Raw genomic sequence first — 25,555 nt, 5'->3', positions numbered from 1 at the left:
GCTTCTTTTATAAAGCAGAAGGATGGATTCTGTCTTTATATCCATTCTGTTAGCCTGTATCTTTTTATAGGTGAATTAAGACCATTAATATTGAGAAATATTAATGACCATTGATTATTAATTCTTGTTTGTTTTGGATTTGTTGTCAGTGGTATTTGTCTGGATTTCCCCCAATTTTTCTTTTGGCTGTTGGTAAAGTGACATTATCTCTTGCCTATGTTTTGTGGGTGCAGTTAACTTCTTTGTGTTGGAGCTTTCCTTCCAGAACATTCTGTAGGGCTGGATTAGTTGATATGTATTGTTTAAATCTGGTTTTGTCATGGAATATCTTGGTTTCTCCTTCTATATAGTGTTTGAAAGCTTGGCTGAGTATAGTAGTCTGGGCTGGCATCCGTGAACTCTTAGTACTTATAGAACATCTATCCAGGACCATCTGGCCTTCAGAGTTTCCATGGAGAAGTCAGGTGTAATTTTAATAGGTTTACCTTTATATGTTACTTGGCCTTTTTCCTTTGCTGCTCTTAATATTCTTTCTTTGTTCTGCATGTTTGGTGTTTTGATTATTATGTGGTGAGGGGACTTTTTTGTGTTCCACTCTATTTGGTGTTCTGTAAGCTTCTTCCACTTTCATTGGCATGCCATCCTTTAGGTTGGGGAAGTTTTCTTCTGTGATTTTGTTGATTATGTTTCTAGAACCTTTGAGGTGGGTCCCTTCACCTTCTTCTCTATTATTTTTAGGTTTGGTCTTTTCATGGTGTTTCATATTTCCTGAATATTTTGTGTTAGGGATTTGTTGGATTTAAGATTTTCTTTGGTCGATGAATCTATTTCTCCTAGTGTATCTTCAACGCCTGAGATTCTCTCTTCCATCTCTTGTATTCTGTTGGTTATGTTTGCATCTGTAGTTCCTGATCATTTACCTAGCTTTTCTATTTCCAGCATTTTCTCAGACTGTTTTTTTTTTTTTTTTTGCAAGTTTTGGGTTGTCTTTCCTGAATTTTTTTGTTTGCTTTTTTCTTCCATTTCTTTAAGGGATTTTCTCATCACCTCTGTGAGGGTCTCTATCATTGTCATAAAGTTGTTTTTAGGGTCGTTCCCTTCTGCTTCATCTATGTTGGGATGTTCAGGTCTTGCCAGTGTGGAGTTCCTAGACTTTGGTGGCATCATATTGATCTTTCTGTTGTTGACTGTGTTCTTATACTGTTGTCTACCCATCCCTTCTTCCATTGGGTACTGGGGGGAGGTCTCTCCCTCTTCTGGTGGGTATGAGACCAAGCTTCTCTTATGGTGAGTGCAAGCAGGTCCAATACTCTGATGGCTTTCTGCTTCCAGTGGGTGGAAGCAGGACGAGGCCATTGGCACACTTTGAATGAGCTGCTCTGCTGGAACAGATTACCCAGTGTGCAGTCCCCAGCTCTCAGGGGGCTCTGAGCTGGGTCCTGGAAGGCAGGCTGGAAACAGGCCCACACTTACCTCCTCCCATGGGTAAAGGAGGGACTAGGACACTGGCACAGTCTGGATGGGCTGGTCTGCCAGGATGCATTCCCCCGTGAGCAGTAACCATCCACAAGAGGCTCTGAGTAGGGCATTGGAACGCTGGCTCCTCCAGTGGATGGAGGCAGGACCAGGATGCTGCAATAAAACTATAATTTCATACAACATAAAGAAAAAATTCTTCGTGGGTGGCGCACGCCTTTAATCCCAGCACTCAGGAGGCAGAGGCAGGTGAATCTTTGTGAGTTTGAGGCCAGCCTGGTCTACAGAGAGAGTTCCAGGACAGCCTCCAAAGCTACACAGAGAAACCCTGTCTCAAAAAAAAAATCTGGTTACCTTAACTGGACTTTGGAATACCCAGATATTTCATAAAACATTCTGTGAAGTGAGTTCCAAAAGCTGTCCCCTTTAGAATGAGTAGGCTAGGAAGACAGCATCACAGCAACTGTTGTGATAAAAACCATGACCAAGGCAATGTGCAGGGGACAAAAGTTCATGTTAGTCTTAAGGTTCCAGGAGGTTAAAAGCCATAGTGGTGGAGTGAAGGCAAGACAGCAGGAATGGGAAGCTGCTGGCTCACATAAACTCCTAGCAGGAAGCCAACATGCGAAGGCCGGAAGGGTTGGCATACTCCTATAAGCCCAACCCTTGTCAAGCTAAGACAGGAAGACTGTCCAAGGGAGGTCACCTGAGCTACACAGTGAGACCTTGCTTTACAAAACAAAAACAAAACAGAACTAGGAAAGGAAGAACAAAAATGCACTCCTAGATCTGAAGAATACCTTTCTCCTGCTTTCCAGGCAAAACTTCAGACTCTTCAGCCTTTCCTAAATTCTCAAGTTGGGCCCTTTATCTGCAAATTGGACAGATTCCTTTATTCTCTACAGTTCAAACTCAGGTCAAATTACAGTATCAGCTTTCCTAGCTCTTCGTCTTATAGATGACCTGTCATGAAACTAGTTGCCTTCCACTGTGTGAGACAATTCTCATCTTTAAATCGCATATGCGTCTACATGTTCCCCATCGAGTCTATCTGGAAGCCTTACTGCTTATCAGTCTTCACACAAGCAACAATCACTTCTTACTGTTCTTAGACAGTGCTAATGACACATAAAAAGAATTATTTACAAGCTAGCCCTTAACATACAGTAGCAGAGACTCTCTATAAGACACAGTCTGTGGTCTAAATGTTTGTGTGCTCTCAAAGTCACAGTTTTCAACTTAACCCTGTGTGTGAAGGCTTCTAGAAAAAAGACTGAGAAGTGATTGTGCCACAAGGACAAGGTTAAAGCCCTCAGAAAGAGCCCAAAAGAGCATGTTTGCCCTTCCCATCATATAGGAATATCTGTGAGGAATGGGCCTTTCCTAGAACCAGATCCATTAGCACCTTAATCATAGCTTTCTCTGTCTCATAAATGTGAACAGCATATTTCGTGTTTATAAGCAGACTATAACAATGTTCTAATAGGAAATGTAGCAATCAATTCAAACACTAAGCTACACACTGCAAAATCAAAGCAACTCTGTCTTCTGACTATCCTGAATAGGTGAATTTGCATTTGTAGTTCTTGTAGTCAGTGTCAGGAAAACACTGGACATGAAGGACAATGTTTTGGAAAAGTATGTGGGGTGTTTAATGATTTGCAACAAGTCTGACTCGTCCATGAGGTAAGAAATAACATTTATTCAAATGCTGGTTTATCATTGTATTTTATACACTGAGATTATTTTAGACCATCTTCTAAAATTAATTAAAGAGTCAAGAGAAATAAAATAAACAGCAACTAAATGCTTATCTTTGTGGTATTGTGTATTTCTTTGTTATCTCTGATACAATTAGCTTATGTAATACTTATGAGTACTCACCATGGTGTGTGTGTGTGTGTGTGTGTGTGTGTGTGTGTGTGTGTGTAGGAGAGAGAGACAGAGTCTTATTATGTACCCCAGACTGGCCTTCAACCAACATCAGTCCTCCTGCTTCATCTTCTTGATCCTGGAACTATAGGTATGTAAAACCATGCTCAGCTAATTTTTTTTTTACCATATACCTTACTGTTATTGATAGAAAAGTGACAATGTGACAAAACAAGCCCTGGGCGGGGTGTGAGGGCTCACACCAGTGATCTCACGTTTTATTGATCAGGTATGTCACATGGTTATGTCTACCTGCATGTGGGAAGACAATCATACTTCGTTTATAAAATGAGGGGAAACTATAGCATATGTGAGACATCCTAATAACTGCTACACCTAGAAAGGATCTTTGTGTAGTAAACAACAGAAACCCTCTGCTCTTCTTTCGCCAAGGGAACAATTAATGTTCCAGAGAGTAGCTCTGTAGACAAAGTCCTGGCCCCAGAAGACCTCTGAGGGTTGCTGGGAGTGAGCAAAACTTCTTTTCTTAAACTGCTCAACTTAAGTAGGGCATTGGTGCTGCACGCCTTTAATCCCGGCACTCGGGAGGCAGAGGCAGGCAGAGCTCTGTGAGTTTGAGACCAGTCTGGTCTACAAGAGCTAGCTAGTTCCAAGCCAGCCTCCAAAGCCACAGAGAAACCCTGTCTCGAAAAACAACAGAAAGAAAACGAGCAAGCAAACAACACCACTCCACCTATAGCTGCGTCTGCTGTAAAGTGTCCAAACTGCTGCCATTCAAGTTCAGCCACAGTGCCCACCGCGCACTGTGACATTTGTCTAATGCATGGGGATTGCCAGGCTCTAGTGGACTTGGCTGTAAAGTCCCACAATGCCGGCTGAAGGAATTCTGTTGTCCATACACCAACTTACTGCATAACCCTTTTCTGGGTAAAGACATGCTTTTAATTGTGCTTTACAGGATAATGAAATGTGCTGGCTAGTAAGGTGGGTGGGCATCAAAGCACTTCTGGCTTGCTATACAGCGCTGAGCAAACTGATGACCTGAGTTTGGTCCTGGAACCCACAGTGAAAGGGGGCAATCGACCCCTAAAGTTGTCTGGTTTCTACGCCTTCATGTATACAAATAACAATGTGTACTGCGTTAAGGCTTTTAGTAGAAAATTTTAAAACATATTACTATGTAATTTACCCTCTAAATATACTTTGAGATACCTCCATGCTAGTTACTTTTAACTGTATGCAGTTTTTATTTGAAGGAAAGTCGTTTGAGGTTTTAATGCCATTTTTAAAATACTTCCTCGTTGATGTAAAGTGCTAAAGTTTCATTACACCATAGCAAATATTAATAAAAATGTTCACACGGTGGGTATTTTGAGTCTTTATTTCTAGTTCCATTTTGATGTATGCATAATTATCATTGAATAACATGAAATTAAATTAGAGTGTTCTGCTTCATAGCCTAGCATCTTTTTTGGAAAAATTCTGTGATAAAATAACTCTCTGACATCATACCCTATTGCTGTGAAAATTGGGCATCAAAATATCGTCCATGTCAACTTCCTCATTCAGTAGCTAAGAATAAATTTAAAGGGAAGAAGCAGTATGTCAGAACTCACTTCTCAGGCATGGGCTTGGCATCTTTCACTACCAAAGTACCTAATCAAACTGAAAATGTGTCCACTGAATCGCCTGCCATGTATTTAGTATTCCTGTCAGCAGTCTGCCTCTGCTCCTCTTGGATTCAAGCCGAATGTACTGGGTCCCTGGTTAACTGGTGTGCAAAATATAACTTTCTAACCAGGATCCCAATTATAGAATTCCAGGAACTACAGTCTTCCCAAAAGTATACACTTCTTTTTGCTTATTTATTTATTTATTCATGAGTGGCCTGTCTGCATGTATGCCTGCATGCCATAAGAGGGCATCAGTTCACATTATAGATGGCTGTGAGCCACCATGTGATTGCTGGGATTTGAACTCAGGACCTCTGGAAGAGCAGCAGCCAGTGCTCTGAACTGCTGAGCCATCTCTGCAACCCAATTATACAATTCTTAACACTCTTTTTGTACTTCACTGTTTTCTGAATTTCATTTTTACAATGTTTACAGGGACTTTAAAAATGACATTAGGGGAAAAAAAAAAAAAAGCCAGGTAGGGAGGCAAAGTTCAGGCTTGGTCTAACGAGGGATTTCCAGGACAGGCTCCAAAGCTACAGAGAAACCCTGTCTTGAAAAACAAAAAACAAAGAAACAAATAAATAAATACATAAAGTAATCAATTTTTTTTCATGTGCCAGGGAGACAGCTGAACAAATAAAGATGCTTGCCACTAACAATGACAATCTGAGTTTAATCCCCAGAACCAATATGGTAGGAAAGTTGAGGAGAACCAACTTCTCCTAGCTTCCCTCTGACTTCTATAAACATACCTGATGGTGGTGCACAACTTTAATCTCAGCACTCAGGAGGCAAAGGCAGGCAGAGCTCTGAAAATTCAAGGCCAACCTGACCTACAAAGCGTGTTCCAGGACAGCTAGGGCTCCACAGAAAACCTGTCTCGAAAAATTAAGGTGAAAAATTAAGGGGCCTTTTTAGTCACCCATGTTCTGTGATTCCAATAAACCCTTGATTCATTAAGCTAGACTTGGGTGGAATTGTGCCTTTGATTTGTTACTGACGCCCTATCATCTAGGGTGAAGAAATGTTTATGCATATCTCCTTAGGAAGTCACATTCTACCACTAGTGAGCTTTCCCTCCTTATTGCCTCTTTAGAACTGCTCTATGAACCCATTTTTTTTTCTCAGCACCTTGAATGAAATTCAGTAAAATAATGCAGTAGGCTGCATTTGGCATCCAACTCTGCCTGGGTGTATATAATACATTTCTTCACTAGTGACCTCAAGAGTACCCTTGGGACTGGAACAGAAATGATGTATCAATTCAGGAAAGAATAACGCCAGCACAGAATTTGCCGTTATTCTTTCATAGCAGTCACTGTGATGATGACAACATTCCAGACACACTGCTTTGTCTGTCTGGGCCCCACAAAGAACCAGTCCCAAGGCCACTACCACAGATGTGGTCCAGCATACTGCTATAGGATGAGCAGAACAAGTAGCATCTGTTACCTAGTTTGCACCACTTAACATTAGTTGTTATCTGCTTTCCTGAAATGGCAAAACAGAAAATCCTGATTTCACATCTTATTGGCTATTGTTCTCTTAGGGTTAATTTTCTCTGGGTTTATGCAAAGGGACAAATTTCATAAAATTTTGAGTCATGGTGTTTGAAAAAAACAACAGTAACGTTTTGGAATGTAGAGCATTTTTATAAATCCAGTACCACAAGAAAATGTGGCCTACCTTAAGTACCTTGGTGCCTGCAACGCTTGCTTTTTTTTGATGTGGGGGAAAAGTTCTATTTTTAAAGGTGTCAGGAAGAAAACAAACTATACCAAATACATAAGTTAGCACATCTCTGACACTATTTTTGGCTTTCTTAATTAGATGTAACTATTTTTAAAATCCTTATTCATTTCTTTATCCAACAATCCCCCTAATCTTAGAAATATGCCAATCACCAAAATGTCAAGTGAATGACAGACCTATGTCCCAGTTTTTGTGTGCTTTCCTGATCAGAATGTGTATTACGCCATTGTTCTAACTGATAGCTACTGTGTGTTTTTGAGGGCTTAACATCCTGCTGTTCTATTGAAAAGATAAAGGATAGACTTATGTGACTTCCTTGAAGCTGCCGCGTCTCTGATCTCACCCAGAACACATTCCTGTTTTAATACTGCTTCCTTTCCTTGTTCCTTACAGTAAAGGGAAATGAGATCATATGACTGAGAACTGCAGTGGCGTCAGAGCTTGGAAGTACACGCTGGTGAAAGTCATGAAGGAGCACATGCATCTGTGAACAGCAGAACTCGATGTTTCTGTATTGTTCCTGAGCAGCCATAGTGCCCCTCCCCATAAGTACTGGGGCAGAGCTGACTGTGACAATGAAGGTAGGTACTGATCAGAAAATCCGATGAAGTAGATAGGATGAATGATAGTTGTATTCCTGGGGACAAGGTCTACTGACTTCCCGAGACCCAAGATAAATGATAAATGGGTTTTGATCGGGGAACACTTACACAGATAATAATAAAGAGCCACGGGAGCGCTTCTCTGTCACTTGTATCCGTCCCGCTGACCCAAGAGAAAGACCACATGAAAGAGAAGCCATGCTTCCCTCTCTCCATTTCTTTCTGTCTGAAGCCACACCCAAAGGGGTATGGCCACTCTTACAGGTTCACAGGCAAGACACTGCTACAATTCCCCTTTTAGTCTAAAAGTTTTAAGCCTGATGCAAGAACTATATACAATGATAACAAATGTCAAGTATACTCCAGGAAAAGGTAAACATAACACAAATTAAAACCTACTATTAGCAAGAGCAACGTTGAACAATAGATACATACTATATACCCAGTATCAGGGTAAAGGCACAAAGATTATTTTGATAACAGTCCTAACCTGGAAAGTCTAAGTCTTGTCTATCTAAGACAAGAAAGCATATGGCTATGACTGTCTAGTCTTCAACCTCATCAAAGACCTGAGAAGGAAAATAACAATACTAGAATAGGCAGGAAGTTCAAGTGAGCGACTTCCAAAAGGTGTAGCAAGGACAGAAACAGCAGGCTACCTGGACAGTCACCCATGATCTCACAGCCTTGTCCGGGCAACCAACTTTGGCTAAGGCCTAAAGTATCCGACGGACTGTCTCAGAAGCAGGAGAATTGAAAAACTGGCTTACCCTGACTTGGCAAGGTTCGGCAGACTGTCATTTTGTTTGCCTGCTTTGTTGAGTTTGGGCAATAGTCTCACTATGCCTGTGCTATAGCACATGCCTTTGGTCTTCCATAGATAGTCTCCAATCTGGCTGAAATGGTCTGATGGGAGATGTCATTCAGTAAATATGTTTCTCGTATTGGATAATAAATAAAGCACTGTTGGCCAATATGAAAGCAAGATAGGCGGGACTAGGAGACAAGGAGGATTCCAGGAAGGAGTAGGGAAGAGTCAACATGGACAGACTGGAGAGAGCAGAACACCGGCCCTTCTCTCCAGTAAGATGAGACCACGTGGAAACACTTAGATGAATAGAAATGTGTTAATATTTAAGACAGAGCTAGCCAATAAGAAACTAGTACCTGGCCAACAGAATTATATCAAATAGAGTCTCTGTATGTTAATTGGGGCTGGCGTGGTGGTGGGAACAGACCGGCGGGGAAAAACTTACTCGTAACAATGGTCATTAAATGCTTTTTAATAACAGATAAATTCAATGAACACCATACATAAAATCCAACATCTTCATCTCTTTTTTTTTTTTTCAGAGAACCCTATGGATTCAAGTGGAGTCACTGCACTCAGCTCAATGCCTAGAATATCCATACGTATTGTGAGACTTATGTCATCCCATATAGTCCAAGGATGTATGGACTCTTATCTGCTGTACATTCAGACCCAATACACAATGATGGACAAAGGACATGGAACAATTTTTATTAATTCTATTTAGAAAAGAATGGGAGGTTTTGATCCTGGTCTATAGCAATACTGGCTGCACATTGTTAGACAAGCTTGTGGCGCTCCTCTGACTAAGACATTCTAAAAGGATAGTATTTGAACCTTGTCTCTTAGTTATGCCTTAAAGCTTTATTCCCTTTCTTCTGTTTTCTGAAGAAAGAACCATGCAACCATGCAGCCTTTAAAGCACATTTATTGAAGAAATAAATTTTGTTCTTTCTAAGAGGTGTTTTCTTTTTTCCCACTGCTTGTTGTATTTGGTTCTGTTTTGTAATTTTCATATGAACGTCTTGACAAATAATATACCATTAGGAGATGCACAAACTTCTTTATACAGAATCTGGGTCATTCAGCTTGTAGATTTTATGACAGCCAGACTTAGTTGTCAGCACTAGGGATTGAAACTGCGATGTCACACGTGCAAAGAAGTGACTAGTCCTAGAGCTAAATCCTCAGCACTTTTACTGTCTCTAAGCTGCACAAATTGATTTTAAACTGGCAATCCTCACACCTGTTTCTCAAGCAGCTGAGACAGCAAGTCTCTGGCACTGGCTTGACGCTTTAGATTTTGTGTATTTAAAATAACCTTTTTGGGCCATAGGAACAGCTCAAATAATAAAGGTAATTGTGATCAAGGCTGAAAACTGAGTTCGGCCCTCAAGAATCACACCATGGAAGGAGAGAACGAACTCTTGCAAGTTGTCCTCTGACCTCCACACCCCAGCTGAGGCACATAAGTGGCCCCCTCAACACACAATAAATACATACTAAAAAAAAAGAAAAGAAAAGAAAAGATAAAAATCCTTTAACTTTCAGTCAGTCCTTTACTTTTTTGTTTACAGAGCTCAGCTTTTGCAATTTCCAATTAGAAGCAACGCTTCGTGCATCGTTTGTAATAGAGTTAAAGTATTATAGGCTTGGACACCGTTTCCATTGCCACAAAATTTAACTGCGCGCACCAAACATCGAAGTGCCCTGGCTCAGCAAGTTGTGAATTGCAGGGCACATTATTTGGGGCCCATCACAAGTCCCGTGTTTCTGTGTTCCTCCTCGGGCTCACAAAACCCCAGGATAGGCTTTGAGGGAGCTGAGGCTTCTGTGGCAGTGCAGTGACAGACACGAACTTTCTCCACCAAGCACCTGCACACCGCGCAGCCCGTGCTCACACTCAACCCTTCCGCTTGGGGTTCCGTGGTGACAGCACCCTGGGAGCCGCCCCTTGAACCGGTCGCCCGCAGCCCCCGAGAGTCCCCCGCAGCCCGCTCGCCAAGTGTCCGGCGCGAGGGCCGGATCCCGGGTGGCGGAGACCCAGTGCCAGGCGGACCCGGAGGTAAACGCCCCCGCCGCGCGCGCCTCCGCGTGCGTCACTTCCGCCGCGCGGCCATCCGCTTCCGGGTCGGCCCAGCCGCCTGCTCTGGGAGACTGGTCGAGGCGCCTCGCCGTCGGCGACCCCGCTCCGCAGAGCCCGCGCCGCCGGACCGCCGGCCGAGGCGCTGCGCCGTCCCGGGCCGCCCGGAGCGCGACACCCAGGGCCGGGCCGGGCCGGGCCGCCGCGGGGTCGCGCCTCGGGCCGTCGCTGCGGTCCCCGGCGGGAGGCGGCGCGGCGGCGGAGCGCGACCCCCGTCCCCGGCCGCCCTGCCCTCCTGGCCCGGGAAGGCGGAAGATGCCCGTGAAGAAGAAGAGAAAAGCCCCCGGAGTGGCAGCGGCGGTCGCGGAAGACGCGGGCCTCAAGAAGTGTAAAATCTCCAGGTAGCGCGCGCCCGCGCCCCGCACCACCCCTTCCTCCGCGGTGCCCCCCCCCGGGCGGCGGCCGAGCCCGCTCCGCGCCGGGCCGGTCGGTAGAGCCCGCGGGGCCGCGCCGCGGCTTCGCCCGGGCCTGTGCCCGGCGCCCCGGGGCCAGCCCCGACGTCCGCCCCGCAGGGATGTCTGCGCGCGCGGGCCGGGAGGCGCACAGCCGGGCCCCCGCCTCCCCCCGGCCCCGCACGGCGCCCCGGGCTCGCTCTCTCCAGACCCGGAGGCGTGGGGTCGGCGGGGCCCGCACGGTGTCCGCGTCAGGGTGTGAAGGAGGGGGCAGAGCGGCAAGCGTTTTGACAGCTGCCCTGGGAAAGGGCGGCGGGGAGGCCCGGCTCTAATGGCTCTCCGGGGTTAGCGTCTGGAGTGGCCCAGCGCCGACCAGCTCCCCCTTAGGGATCGCCGGAGCCTCGGCTCCACCTGTACCCCCCCCACACACACACAGGGTTTCCACCTGTACCCCCCCCACACACACACACACAGGGTTTCCACCTGTAACCCCCCCCACACACACACACACAGGGTTTCCACCTGTACCCCCCCACACACACACACAGGGTTTCCACCTGTACCCCCCCCCCACACACACACAGGGTTTCCACCTGTAACCCCCCCACACACACACACACACAGGGTTTCCACCTGTACCCCCCCACACACACACACACAGGGTTTCCACCTGTAACCCCCCCCCCACACACACACAGAGTTTCCACCTGTCCCCCCCCCACACACACACAGGGTTTCCACCTGTCCCCCCCCCACACACACACAGGGTTTCCACCTGTACCCCCCCCACACACACACACAGGGTTTCCACCTGTACCCCCCCCCCCCCACACACACACAGAGTTTCCACCTGTCCCCCCCCCACACACACACAGGGTTTCCACCTGTACCCCCCCCCCCACACACACACAGGGTTTCCACCTGTACCCCCCCCACACACACACACACACAGGGTTTCCACCTGTACCCCCCCCACACACACACACACAGGGTTTCCACCTGTACCCCCCCCACACACACACACAGGGTTTCCACCTGTAACCCCCCCCCACACACACACAGGGTTTCCACCTGTAACCCCCCCCCCACACACACACACACAGGGTTTCCACCTGTAACCCCCCCCACACACACACAGGGTTTCCACCTGTCCCCCCCCCCACACACAGGGTTTCCACCTGTAACCCCCCCCCCACACACACACACAGGGTTTCCACCTGTACCCCCCACACACACACACACAGGGTTTCCACCTGTCCCCCCCCCACACACACACACACAGGGTTTCCACCTGTCCCCCCCCCCACACACACACAGGGTTTCCACCTGTCCCCCCCCCCCCCCACACACAGTTTCCACCTGTACCCCCCCCCACACACACACACACAGGGTTTCCACCTGTAACCCCCCCCACACACACACACAGGGTTTCCACCTGTAACCCCCCCCACACACACAGGGTTTCCACCTGTAACCCCCCACACACACACACACAGGGTTTCCACCTGTAACCCCCCACACACACACACACAGGGTTTCCACCTGTAACCCCCCCACACACACACAGGGTTTCCACCTGTAACCCCCCACACACACACAGGGTTTCCACCTGTACCCCCCCACACACACAGGGTTTCCACCTGTAACCCCCACACACACACACACAGGGTTTCCACCTGTAACCCCCCCCCACACACACACACAGGGTTTCCACCTGTACCACCCCCCCCCACACACACACAGGGTTTCCACCTGTACCCCCCCCCACACACACACACAGGGTTTCCACCTGTAACCCCCCCCCCCCCACACACACACACAGGGTTTCCACCTGTAACCCCCACACACACACACACAGGGTTTCCACCTGTAACCCCCCCCCCACACACACACACAGGGTTTCCACCTGTAACCCCCCCCCCACACACACACAGGGTTTCCACCTGTACCCCCCCCCACACACACACAGTTTCCACCTGTAACCCCCCCCCCACACACACACACAGTTTCCACCTGTAACCCCCCCACACACACACACACGGTTTCCACCTGTAACCCCTCCCCCCCCACACACACACACAGGGTTTCCACCTGTACCCCCCCCACACACAGGGTTTCCACCTGTAACCCCCCCCCACACACACAGGGTTTCCACCTGTAACCCCCACACACACACACAGGGTTTCCACCTGTACCCCCCCCACACACAGGGTTTCCACCTGTAACCCCCCCCACACACACACACACAGGGTTTCCACCTGTAACCCCCCCCACACACACACACACAGGGTTTCCACCTGTAACCCCCCCCCACACACACACAGGGTTTCCACCTGTACCCCCCCCACACACACACACACAGTTTCCACCTGTAACCCCCCCCCCCCACACACACAGTTTCCACCTGTACCCCCCCCACACACACACACACAGGGTTTCCACCTGTAACCCCCCCCCCACACACACACACAGGGTTTCCACCTGTACCCCCCCCCACACACACACAGGGTTTCCACCTGTCCCCCCCCACACACAGGGTTTCCACCTGTAACCCCCCCCACACACACACAGGGTTTCCACCTGTACCCCCCCCCACACACACACACAGGGTTTCCACCTGTCCCCCCCCCCCCACACACACACAGGGTTTCCACCTGTCCCCCCCCCCCACACACACACAGTTTCCACCTGTACCCCCCCCACACACACACACACAGGGTTTCCACCTGTAACCCCCCCCCCACACACACACACAGGGTTTCCACCTGTAACCCCCCCCCACACACACAGGGTTTCCACCTGTAACCCCCCCCCCCACACACACACAGGGTTTCCACCTGTAACCCCCCCCCACACACACACACAGGGTTTCCACCTGTAACCCCCCCCACACACACAGGGTTTCCACCTGTACCCCCCCACACACACACAGGGTTTCCACCTGTACCCCCCCCACACACACAGGGTTTCCACCTGTAACCCCCACACACACACACACAGGGTTTCCACCTGTAACCCCCCCACACACACACACACACAGGGTTTCCACCTGTACCACCCCCCCCACACACACACACACAGGGTTTCCACCTGTACCCCCCCCCCACACACACACACAGGGTTTCCACCTGTACCCCCCCACACACACACAGGGTTTCCACCTGTAACCCCCACACACACACACACAGGGTTTCCACCTGTAACCCCCCCCACCCACACACACACACAGGGTTTCCACCTGTAACCCCCCCCCACACACACACAGGGTTTCCACCTGTACCCCCCCCCACACACACACACACAGTTTCCACCTGTAACCCCCCCCCCACACACACACACAGTTTCCACCTGTAACCCCCCCACACACACACACACAGTTTCCACCTGTAACCCCTCCCCCACCCACACACACACACAGGGTTTCCACCTGTACCCCCCCCCACACATAGGGTTTCCACCTGTAACCCCCCCCACACACACAGGGTTTCCACCTGTAACCCCCACACACACACACAGGGTTTCCACCTGTACCCCCCCACACACAGGGTTTCCACCTGTAACCCCCCCCCACACACACACACACAGGGTTTCCACCTGTAACCCCCCCCCCCCACACACACACAGGGTTTCCACCTGTAACCCCCCCACACACACACACAGGGTTTCCACCTGTACCCCCCCCCCACACACACACAGTTTCCACCTGTAACCCCCCCCCCACACACACACACAGTTTCCACCTGTACCCCCCCCCCACACACACACACACAGGGTTTCCACCTGTAACCCCCCACACACACACACACACAGGGTTTCCACCTGTACCCCCCCCCACACACACACAGGGTTGGAAAGGCTCTGCTTTGCTTGTTTCCTAGCATTCAGGCGCCGATAGCTCTTGAGTCACTTGGAGTCGTTTGTAAGCTATTGTGCTGTGTGTTCTCCTAGAGAAAAAGAAAACAAAGCAGGACTGTAGTGAGAGCCCTTTGCTCCCTTTGGGGCGTATCATTCAGTCATCACAGAAGCCAGAAGCGTTATTGCTGCAGGAAGTCCTTGCAATTTAGCTTTAAGAAGAGGGCTTCCTCCTGCCTATAAGGTGGCAACCTAACAATGCTACTACCATTAAGACGAGAGAGCCAGCACCACACAAAGGAAATGCCTCTTTAAGGAGAGGTGCAGAGAGAAATACACTTTAAAATATGAGGGAGCTGACTGGTTTCATCTTCTTTTTGCAATCAGTGTTTTAGCAAAAGAGCGTAAGTAATATTTCCTGGGTGATTAATGTGATAACTTTCTTTTATGCCCTTTGATAGTTGTCATTCTGCTTGACATTATCAGTGGTTTTTGAGAATCGTATCTAAGATAATTTAAACCATTTAAAACAGTTGAAGGGCAGTATCATTAGACTTCCGGTGACCTAAATTGTAACGAAGGGATTTCCATACAAATGAGTAGTAGACTCGCAATAAGGCCTTTTGGCATTCAGGAAGATGTAGGAAGTAAAGCCCTCAGTTCAGAGAGAGAGAGAGAGGCAGGGGGAGAGGGGTATATGGGGAGAGAGGCAGGGGAGGAGAGGGGACAGAGGAGAGAGAGATTTATACTTACTTTTCTAGTCTTGGGTTGAGACTTAGACTGCACTTCTGAGGAAATAATTTTAGTTGATGTTTTGGAATTTGGTAGCAAGCAAAGTAGCATTTGGGTTCTCACTGCTCAGGAATTCTTACGCATACAGCCCATACTGCTAATGCCTAACCCCTTCCCCCAAATGCTAATTTAGAAACCACTTTGTTTCTTTTGCATGGAAGCACTTGTTGTTGAGCCTAGTTTTTCACGAAGACTTGAGAGTTTTAGTAAGTCAGACCTTTGTGCATTTTCTAAGCTATTGCAGATCCCAGCCTCCTGCTAGACTTATCAGTGGAGAGGAAGATTTTTCAAGAAAGAAGTGCCTGGCTTGGTTTTATGAATATGCAGGTAATGAAATTTACAGAACAAGACAGCGGTCTTGTGTCTAAAAGTCACCTTATTCGTTAACATTATTTATTGCTAGCCTGTTATGTTTTAGTGCTGTGTACTGGGATTAGGGTCAAGGCTAAAGGGTAATGGATCAGCTAACAATTTAGTAACATTTCAAGACTAGTTTTTCTTTAAATCTGCATTCAGTAAGAGAGGAGAAACTCATTTACTGTTTGTGTATAAATTTAGCAACAGTCAACATTAAAGGCACTGAAAAAGTATTCTGGGAAAGAAGTGGGTAAAACATTTCGAGGCAGAGTTTCTGTGGCCCTTACGGTCTGGAATTCATTGAGTAAAGCAGGCTGCCTTTCTAACTCAGATCCACCTGCTCTGCTGGGGTCACAGACCACCACGCGGCATCATCATGACCAGCTTCATAAAGCTTTTCTAGTCAGTATTCCAGGAAACAGTATGCAAAGCATTTTTCTGTTCAACATTCTCTATTTTTTTTCTGAACATTTTCTGAAGCTTTTGGGGTGGTATGGCAAGCAATTTTAACCAGAGTTTAACCAGAGATCATGCACAACACATTTACCCTTTTAATTTTTACAACAACTACAATGATAATAATACTATATGTTAAGTAGTAGATCTTGACATGTAATTGACAGGATACAAAACCCAACCTTGAAAGTATCAGGAGAACCCTCTTGGAGAAGCTAACTTCAGCCGTGTCTGACAAGTGGTGTATGAAAAGATCTAGTTGCACAGTGAGGCAAACCTGTGAACAGAAATACAAGTTCCCTTGCCAGCCATGGTGAGGAATACCCTTAATCTCTGCACTCAGAGGCAGGCGGATCTCTGTGAGTTGGAGGCCAGCCTGATCTACAAAGAGAGTTCCAGGACAGCCAAGGCTATTACATAGGAAAACCCTGTTTTAGAGGTGGAGGAGTGTAGACATATGTCTTGTTTCCCACTTACTGCTAATTTCTTCACAAACATATGTGACAGTTTTTCCCTGTTATTAAAGTTATTTTTTCTTTCCTGTCTTTTATCTTCTTTCCCACTCCCCCCCCCCATCTTTTATCATCATCATTCTCAAAAGTATTTTCTTAAAGTAAAAATACTTCATAGTTCTCGCCTTATTCTTAGTCATATTAAGATCTAAAATGTACCCTCTTTTTAATTTACAAAGTTAACTGTATGGAAAGCTACACTCATTTGAAAAGGGGGCAGCAACTTTACCATTGGGATCAGTAGAGTGATCCCAATTGTATAATTTAAAATTGTTTAGTAGCAGAATAGAATCTTTCTAGATCAGGGGGAATACATGCTATTACTGGTATCCCAAGACAACCACTAACCCAATTTAAATGTAGAGAATTCATTTTTTTACTGACCTCTATTTAAAGTGTTGACCCATTATTAAAAATGCCAGCTTTACATGTACACTATAGAATCAAAAGGTTCTCATATTATTACACTTACAAAGGTTATTGGATATCATAAAGATTAAATTGTGTGTATGTTTGTCTTTGTTTGTTTTCTTGATTTTAGGTCTTATTGAAATTTCCCTGGGTATTCTAAGATTTGAATTCTATATTTATTTCCTATTCTGACATTTTTAAGCCAACATAATAATTACTGTCATTGTTCCAGGGATTGTGATAAGTATATCATTTTCCTTATAGCCATCTGTAAAGTAAGAGATGTTATCCTCATTGTATGAATGAAAACTGAGGCTTAAATTAACTTACCAGTGATGATACAATCCAAGAGCCAGGATTCCGACCCTAGTTGACCCTCAAGACAAAGTTATGCAAATGACAAATTGATTTTACTACTGAAAAAAGTTAGTAAAGTACACTAAAGGTTATCTTCTGTCATTCAGTGAGTCATTTGATGAATATTTATTAAACACTTCTGTGAATCCAACACTAGGATAGTGCTTGGGATATAATAATGAAAAAATCAGCACAGGATCCCTGCATTCAAATGTGGCTTCTTATGAGGAAGACCTACAGTAAACAATATGTATATAGGCATGGAAAGTATAACTTGTGGAGGCTCACACAAGTAATATGTGGAAGTACTAGGATTTCAGAAGGAAGTATCCACAGAAACTATTTTGGCAGAAGCTTCCTTGATAAGGGATCAGTCATCCTTCATGGTGGAGACAAAGCTAGGCCCACACAGAGTAGATGATACCTGCAAAGCCTTAGCACACAGTACCTGACACATGTCATAACTCAGTTTGTTAGGCATTATACTATTAGCAGCCTTAGAGCATCTTCAGGTGTGTATGTATGTATGTTAACTAATCTCCTGTATAGGTCATTGTTAAGGCACTGTCACTAAGCACATTGTTTTGGGGTTTTGGTTCCTGAGTATTTATTATGGCATTGTATTAAACCTTGATCATGTACCTGGGAACATGTATATTTTTACATAAAATGGGGTGGTATTTCCATGTATCCTCCTTAGAGACAGGTGATCATATATAGGTTCCTTACAATCTGAGTGGTAGTTAGAGGACAAAGGCCCTGTGTGTTCAGTACAGAGGATTCTTAATCTTCCAGATGGCTCAGATGCTTTCTTTCTTTCTTTTAGACAGGGCTCACTATGTAGCCCTGACAGGCCTGGAACTTGCTGTCTAGACCACATTGACTTTTGGGTGGTGGTGGTGGTTTTTTCAAGGGCTACACAGGGTTTCTCTGTGTCACCATGACTGTACTAGAACTCAACTCTGTAGACCAGACTGGCTTCAGACCCATGGAACTCTGCCTGCCTCTGCTTCCCATGTGTTGGAACTAAAGATAGTGCCACTATGCCAGACTACCTCTAGATATTTTTAGTGAATGTCTTGTTGAATTCATGTATATACAACTTTATAGCCAATTGTATATTAGCCCTCTATGGGGAACACATAGAGAACATTTTTAAATCTGTCACAAAGAATTAAAAAGTATAGAATTACATACAATAAGGTGAGATAAATCATTTCCATGACTGCTTAAATTGAGAGCTTGAAAGAATTAATTGAATTCACTTACATCTTACCTAGTTGTAGTTTTATGAGAAGGCTATAGTTTAAAAGTATTATTGACCCTGATTTAGGGAGTGAACTTTGATATAGGCTTTGCTTTACACTTAGGCCTATTTCCATTTTCTTGAGGGGAAAGTCACTTAACACAGACCTTTCTATTTAAGATCATATGTATGTTTTATATAGAACTAACTTTAATTTCTAATTGTGTGTCAACATCACCTTATTGGTCATATAGTAGATGTCTCTATTGCATTGGCTTAGTGTTGTATATGTAACCTCGTTATAGTACTGTGAAGTGTACTTGCTAAAATTAGTCTATGACTTAAGTCTGTAGGGTTCTGTTTTGTTTTGATGCAGGGTCCTTTGTAGCCCAGACTAGCCTTGAACATTTAAATCTTCTTGCCTCTACTTCCCCTTCCCAAATACTGGGATTATCAACTCGTGCCTCTTTGATTAGCTAAAGCTGGAATATTTTCTAATTGTTGAAGAAAGGAAAGTTAAAATGTACAAGGAGGACACAGTCTCAAGAAAACTGTGTGGTCTCTCTCATTTTAAGAATCTGGATAATCTAATAGTAAGTGTATTTGTAAACAGTGTATGTAGACACAGTGCTACACATAAAGACAGTGTGGTACATGCAGAAAAGAACAAGAAAGCCTGAACTATCGGGAATGAGGCAGAATGGAATGAACGAAATAGACATGCTATTTCTAAATGGAGTTTTTAATTGGTTTAAGTAAAAGCACCCAGTGTCAGATATAGAGGAAAATGCTGAGGGATCAGAGAGAAGGAACAAACCGTTGCCACACCTTACCTCCTTAGCATCCCAGCAGACAGGAGGCCAGTTCCTGTTTCTCCCTGCTTACATCCTGGTTCCACCCAGCTATCTCACTTCCTGTCTGCTGTACAGACCTCCATTCTCTGACCTTCAGACAAGCTTTATTTGAACAAGCAAGATATCACCACAGTTATTGATAGAGGACATAAACAAGACTAATTGTTCTGACTCTTGTCTTGGGATTTTCTTTTTTTTTTTTTTTTTTTTTTTTTTGGTGGTGGGTAAGTGCATAAAAATACATCCAATAGTGAAAGTAAAATGTGAAGCTTTCGGGTGCTTTTCCAAGTTCATTCACGTGTGTAGACATTGGCATAGTTAATGTCTGGTGTTTTTTATTCCCAGGTGTTTTTGTTTTTTAAATAATAAAGAAAATAGAGGCTTCTTTTGGATACTGTAATACTGTTTGAAGACATTTTTGGAGTTATAAATGATAAATATGTCATATTTCAAATCATGACATTTGTTTTAGGTCATTTCTAGGCATAGGAGAATTGGCAGTGATAGTTACTCTATTTTGTGAATCTGATATCCAAAAATAAAAGTTCAAGAATTACATTGACTTGTAGTCATCTAGTGTAAAATAAGAAACAAAAATGATATTCAAATTCCATATGCTTTATAGCCTTACACTGTCAAAATTTTTATTCAGAATAGTTTTTTTTTTTAATGAATAAGTTTGTATATTGGTTTGATTTGTTCTTTTTGCAAACTACTAATTTATACTAGTGGAATATTTCTTTACTGTTCATTTAAAAAATGTTCTTAACCTACTGGGTGGGTAGCTCACACCTTTAATCCCAGTACTTAGAAGTAGAAACAGGTAATTTTCTGTGAATTCCAGGCCAGGCTGGGCTGCATAGTGAGACCTAAAAAAAGAAAAGAAAAAAGTCCTTAATTCATATTGCAATATATTTAAGGAATAAAAATTTTTAAATATTTATACTTTTGAGAATTATGCTAAAACTTAAATTCACTTATTTGTAAAAAAGAAAGGATATTTTCATGTATGTCTTTAGTGTAATAGTTTAATTCGTATTCATAATAAAGTGTAGTAAAGTATATGTATTATTTTTGTCTTTGAAGGTCCTGATGAAGTTGTAGGGCCAGAAGGAATGGAAAAATTTTGTGAAGACATTGGTGTTGAACCTGAAAATGTATGTTTTATTTCTAAGTAAAATGAAATATAAGTGGATTATAACATTTTCTTAAATTTCTAAATATTTATGAAGATATTTTTCTTCATGTTTAATATTGTAAATTCACACTAGGGTTTTTATTTTTTAAGATTGGTTCATTTGTTATGTATATAGTGTTCTCCCTGCATGTATGTCTGCAGGCCAGAAGAGGGTACCACATTTCGTTATGGATGTTTGTGAGCTACCATATGGGTGCTAGGAATTGAACTCAGGACCTCTGGAAGGAGGAGCCAGTGCTCTTAACTGCTGAGCCATCTCTGTAGACCACACTAGGTTTTTTTTTTTTTTTTTTTTTTTTAATCAGCCTAAGTTGGTCAAGTTGTGTCTTGATACAAATATAGTTTTGTAATAGAATGAGACTCAGCATTCCTAAATGCTGCCTCAAGACTGGCACACCTCAGCTATTTCATAGTGACCATCTAGAAGCTGTAGTGTCAGTAGTGGACGATTGGAAATAATTGAAGACTGTTTTCCATGATGAATGCAGCCATGATCATCGCTGACTTTTCCCTGTCCTTATGTTCTCTTCTTTTCAGATTATTATGTTAGTTTTAGCGTGGAAATTGGAGGCTGAAAGCATGGGATTTTTTACCAAGGAAGAATGGTTAAAGGGAATGACCTCATTACAGTAAGAACATTTTCTAAAAAAACAAATTTGGTGGCCTATTTAAAGATCTCATTGACATTTTGTGCTTCATCATTTTCAGGAGTAAGATTTCACCTTAAAATAATCAAATTGATTTGTAAAAATCAGTTGTGGGACTGGCAAAATTATACTGTGGTTTTGACAGATGAAACTCAGGCTAATTGAAATATATTGAGTCAGTGCAGGGGTAAACTAGAAATCCTCAAAGGATTCATTTTTCACAGGTTTATTTTAGTAACAAAAGTTTTTCCCCACTCTGATACAGAACTCTTGCGAATCTCATCACTGGATAGTCCTAGGACTGTCTCGCTTCCCTTTGTAATAAGTGTAAAGATAGAGTTACACCGTGCTTTAGTTAGCTATTTCCTAATAACTCACGGAGGATCAAAGTAAAATGGTTTGGCTCCTGTATAGTCTTTTTAGCCATTTGTAGTTTTGCATATTCAGATGGAAATGATGTAAGTTTCAGAATTCATTATTCAGATAATTTACCTTGCCATTCTAGAGTAAAATGTTTAGTTTCAATTCAATTAGGAATTGTGTGGTAATTTTCTATTATGTCGTGTTCATAATGTTTAATCAGAATGTTACTCAACATTGTAAAACATTTTAACGAGTTACTTTATTGTTCATTTTTTTCCCATCGCTTGGGATAGAGCCCAGGACTTGACACATGCTAACTCCATGCTCTATCACAGAGCTACATCCCTGCCCCAGTTAAGTTTTTAAGGCAGATACTGCATTATTAGCTCTAGAGTTTTCTGTGTTGACTATGGTTTTGTTACCATATATAAACTGTCCTTAATTCTTATTTATCTATCTCCCAGTTCTTAAGAAACGATGTCTATTTGCTTACAAGACATGGACATTCACGTATTTGAATTTTCATCGTCTATTGTTTTATTCTCTTTTTAAACCATTTTTTAAAATGTCTTTTTTGTGTGCTTTTTAAACATGTGTACGTGTGTGTACACGCGTGCATGTGTACACCAGGATATGTCCTATTGTCGTGTAATGATGATGAAAAAATGTGTTGGGAAGAAGGTTGGTGGGGGGGCATGATTAATAGATGTGCTGTAGGTAGGTACATACATGGTACATACATACATACCTACACATACACACATATCCATTCCTTGGTTGAAAACCTTTTCTCAGATGAACCTACTCATAATTTCTAGCCTAGAACATAAAACAAAATTTCCCATTTAATTTATAAATAAGGAGTGTGAAATGCAAACCAGTTAAAATATTTCCTTTCATGTATTGTTTAAGCCATATTTAATTTTACAGTATTTTTTAGAGAAGAGTGAATTCTGTCATGCCTTAATTCTAAGGTTCTTTAAACTATTTCTCACCATTTAATTAGCTTTTAATTAAAAAATATGCAGAAATAGAATTTTTCAAAAGATATACTTTTTTGTGAAGCTTCGTCTAGCTGATTAATTAACACTACCAAAATGGTAAAAAAAAAATATTTTGATATTACAGTATGTAATATACTATTTTTATAAGTTCTTTTGGGGAGTCTTAACTAATAAATGATTTTATACTAAACAAAAAGGTTCCTCATTGGATTTATTTAGTGTAGTTAATATAATATAGAGCTTCTGTGTTTCAAAAATGTAACTACAAGATGTTTTACATTTATTCCTGAATGATCAGCATGTGGTCTTAAGTACAAGCATAGGATTCGAAAGCCCATGGGCATGGTTTCTGTTGTCACTCTCGTACAGAGAGCTCACAGACTATGCGAACAACCCCAGCAGTATGCCTCAGGTATCATCCCCTTTTCCAGCCGTAGAGTGACACTGCCTGGAAATGTGCCTGGAGAAAGGCAGCTTCCTTTCCCTGTGGTCTGCACTGCCATGCACAGTCGGCCAGATTTATCACCTCTTTAATCTTATAGTAAACTTGTAGTGAGATAGTCTGTAACTTAAAATCTAAGATAGGAGGTACATTGTATAAAAATGGGTAGGTATTAATGTATTTGATTTCACATAATAAATATGAAAGTTATTAGTCTCTATTTCCTGTGAGATGGTGATGTTGTCTTAAGAATTTCATGGTTTTCAAATCATCAAGAAAATTATCAATTGAATTGTTTCAACTTTCTTAATTCCTGAGATCTTGAGTAGAATGCCACTAAAGAACAATTTGGTAGTTACAACAGGAATATTGAGCTAAAATAATCACAACCAATTATCTACATTGTGTCTTATGAGTAGGTTGTTCCCTGCTGGTCTGGTCCCATTGCCACGCCAGCTCCAAATAACACACAGACATTATATTAGATATCATGCTGTTACTAGTTTGTTATAGGCTAGCTCTGTCTTAATTACTAACCCATTTCTATTAATCTAAGGACTCCCACGTGGTCTTATCTTACTGGAGAGAGGGGCAGGCGTTCTTCTCTCTGTCCTCCATCTTGGATCTCCTCCCTACTTCTTCCTCTCTCCTCCTTGTCTCCTAGTCCCGCCTATCTGGCTTCATTAACCAATAAGAGAAGCATATTTACAGAGTGACATCTCCCATCAATTGTGTAATGCTTTGCAGTCTTTGGAATGCTTTTCTAAACATTTGTCTTGAGGCTCTCCTTATAGGTGTTCTATAAATGACTGTCCATTTGTATGAAATAATTTGTCAAGCACAGACTTACATACAAATAACTGAACGTAGATTGGCTATTTTATGTTTCACAGGGTTTAGTCTAGTTGTTAGAACCTTAAGGTATATAACATGGTCAGGGTGGAATTTAAAATTCCAGCTATGTGGAATAATATTGCTACATTATTTGGTACTTTAACATGAGGAGATTTAAACCAATTGTTAATATGTTAGAGATACTGGAAAACGTTTTTGTTTTTTTGTTTTGTTTTTTTGAGGCTGGGTTTCTCTACACCTTTGGAGCCTGTCCTGGAATTTGCTCTGTAGCTTTGGAGCCTGTCCTGGAATTTGCTCTGTAGACCCGGCTGGCTTTGAACTCAAAGAGATCCATCCACCTGCCTCTGCCTCCCAAGTGGTGGGATTAAAAGTGTGTACACACACCTCACCCCCCAAGCAAAAGTCAGATTTTTGAGCCCTGGAATCACACAAGAGTTTTGCAGTAGTGTTTATGTGAGTGTTCTTGGTGTTTTGGGGTCTTGAGAATTGATAGAAGCTAAATCCTGTCCTTGTTAAGATGTACTGTACTTTACCCACACCGTTGTTGGGATGTAGACCTTTATTAGATATGTGTAAGTTTTTCTTCCAGCATTTTAAACTAGGTGGAGAACTCCCACCTCTGCTAGCTCAAAATTTGGGTGTTGGTATACAGGTTGACTATGCTGGTGGAGAAAGCTGTGATTACAGTGAAGGGATTGTACTTAGTCATAATAATGAAGAGCAGTGGTGGTAACCATAAAGGTAACTGGTAATAATAATGACAGTGAACAGTCCTAGTATTGTAGTACATTTCCTTCCAGAAAGGGCTTTATTTTGATACTTGGACTTTGAAGATTAAAGGGGAAAGGACTTATTTGACTTAATCTCTTTTTTGTTTCTGTTTTTCGATACAGGGTTTCTCTGTATAATAGTCCTGGCCATCCTGGAACTTGCTTGTAGACTAGGCTGGTCTTGAACTCACACAGATCTGCCTTCCTCCGTCTCCCAAGTGCTGGGAATAAAGGCGTGTGTCACCACACCTGGTTTATTTAATCTTAAGAAAGGGAGGGATGGGGAACATTTACTTGTTTTTTGTAGGCTGAGAGTGATGTAAATGCAGTGACGTGATAGGTGTGATGTGTGACTCTCCTTCATTTGGAGCTGAAGCCAACTACTGATTGCCATTAGCATATTTCTCTCTGTTCTCCCCAGTCAGACAATTTCAAAGTGCTTTCCCCTACATTCCAGCACCATGAGAGGTAGACGGCATTTATCTCATTGGTAAATGTGCTGTGGAGAAGGTCTGTTATTTGTCAGTGTGCCACCGCATGCTCATTGAGATTCACACATAGGGAAGAGAGCCTCACTTAGATCTGCCTCATAAAGGAACTTTCCTCTTGGTTAAAAGACTTGACTTACTTTTTTCTAAATCCTTGTGTTGAAATGGAAGTTCATTCTGTATTCATTCAAACCACAGTGTTCTCT

The 25,555-nt window shown here is 43.4% G+C and overlaps 1 protein-coding gene across 2 annotated transcripts in view; it reads left to right on the top strand.

Moving 5' to 3' along the window:
* Positions 1–10,521: 10,521 nt before the first annotated feature.
* Dcun1d5 (defective in cullin neddylation 1 domain containing 5) overlaps positions 10,522–25,555 on the top strand; it is a 29,688-nt gene continuing 14,654 nt past the window's right edge. The window contains exons 1-4 of one of the 2 annotated variants that reach the window (XM_051177787.1): positions 10,522–10,694; positions 15,625–15,716; positions 20,669–20,739; positions 21,318–21,409. In XM_051177787.1, coding sequence (XP_051033744.1) covers positions 10,609–10,694; positions 15,625–15,716; positions 20,669–20,739; positions 21,318–21,409 — 341 coding nt within the window. In that variant the 5' untranslated portion in view covers positions 10,522–10,608. The remainder of the gene's footprint in view (positions 10,695–15,624; positions 15,717–20,668; positions 20,740–21,317; positions 21,410–25,555) is intronic. The other variant, XM_051177786.1, reaches the window with a different exon arrangement.

This window comes from Phodopus roborovskii, unplaced genomic scaffold, assembly GCF_943737965.1.
Source record: "Phodopus roborovskii unplaced genomic scaffold, PHOROB, whole genome shotgun sequence".
In the NCBI taxonomy this organism is placed as follows: Eukaryota; Metazoa; Chordata; class Mammalia; order Rodentia; family Cricetidae; genus Phodopus; species Phodopus roborovskii.
This window is presented reverse-complemented; position numbering and strand designations above follow the sequence as displayed.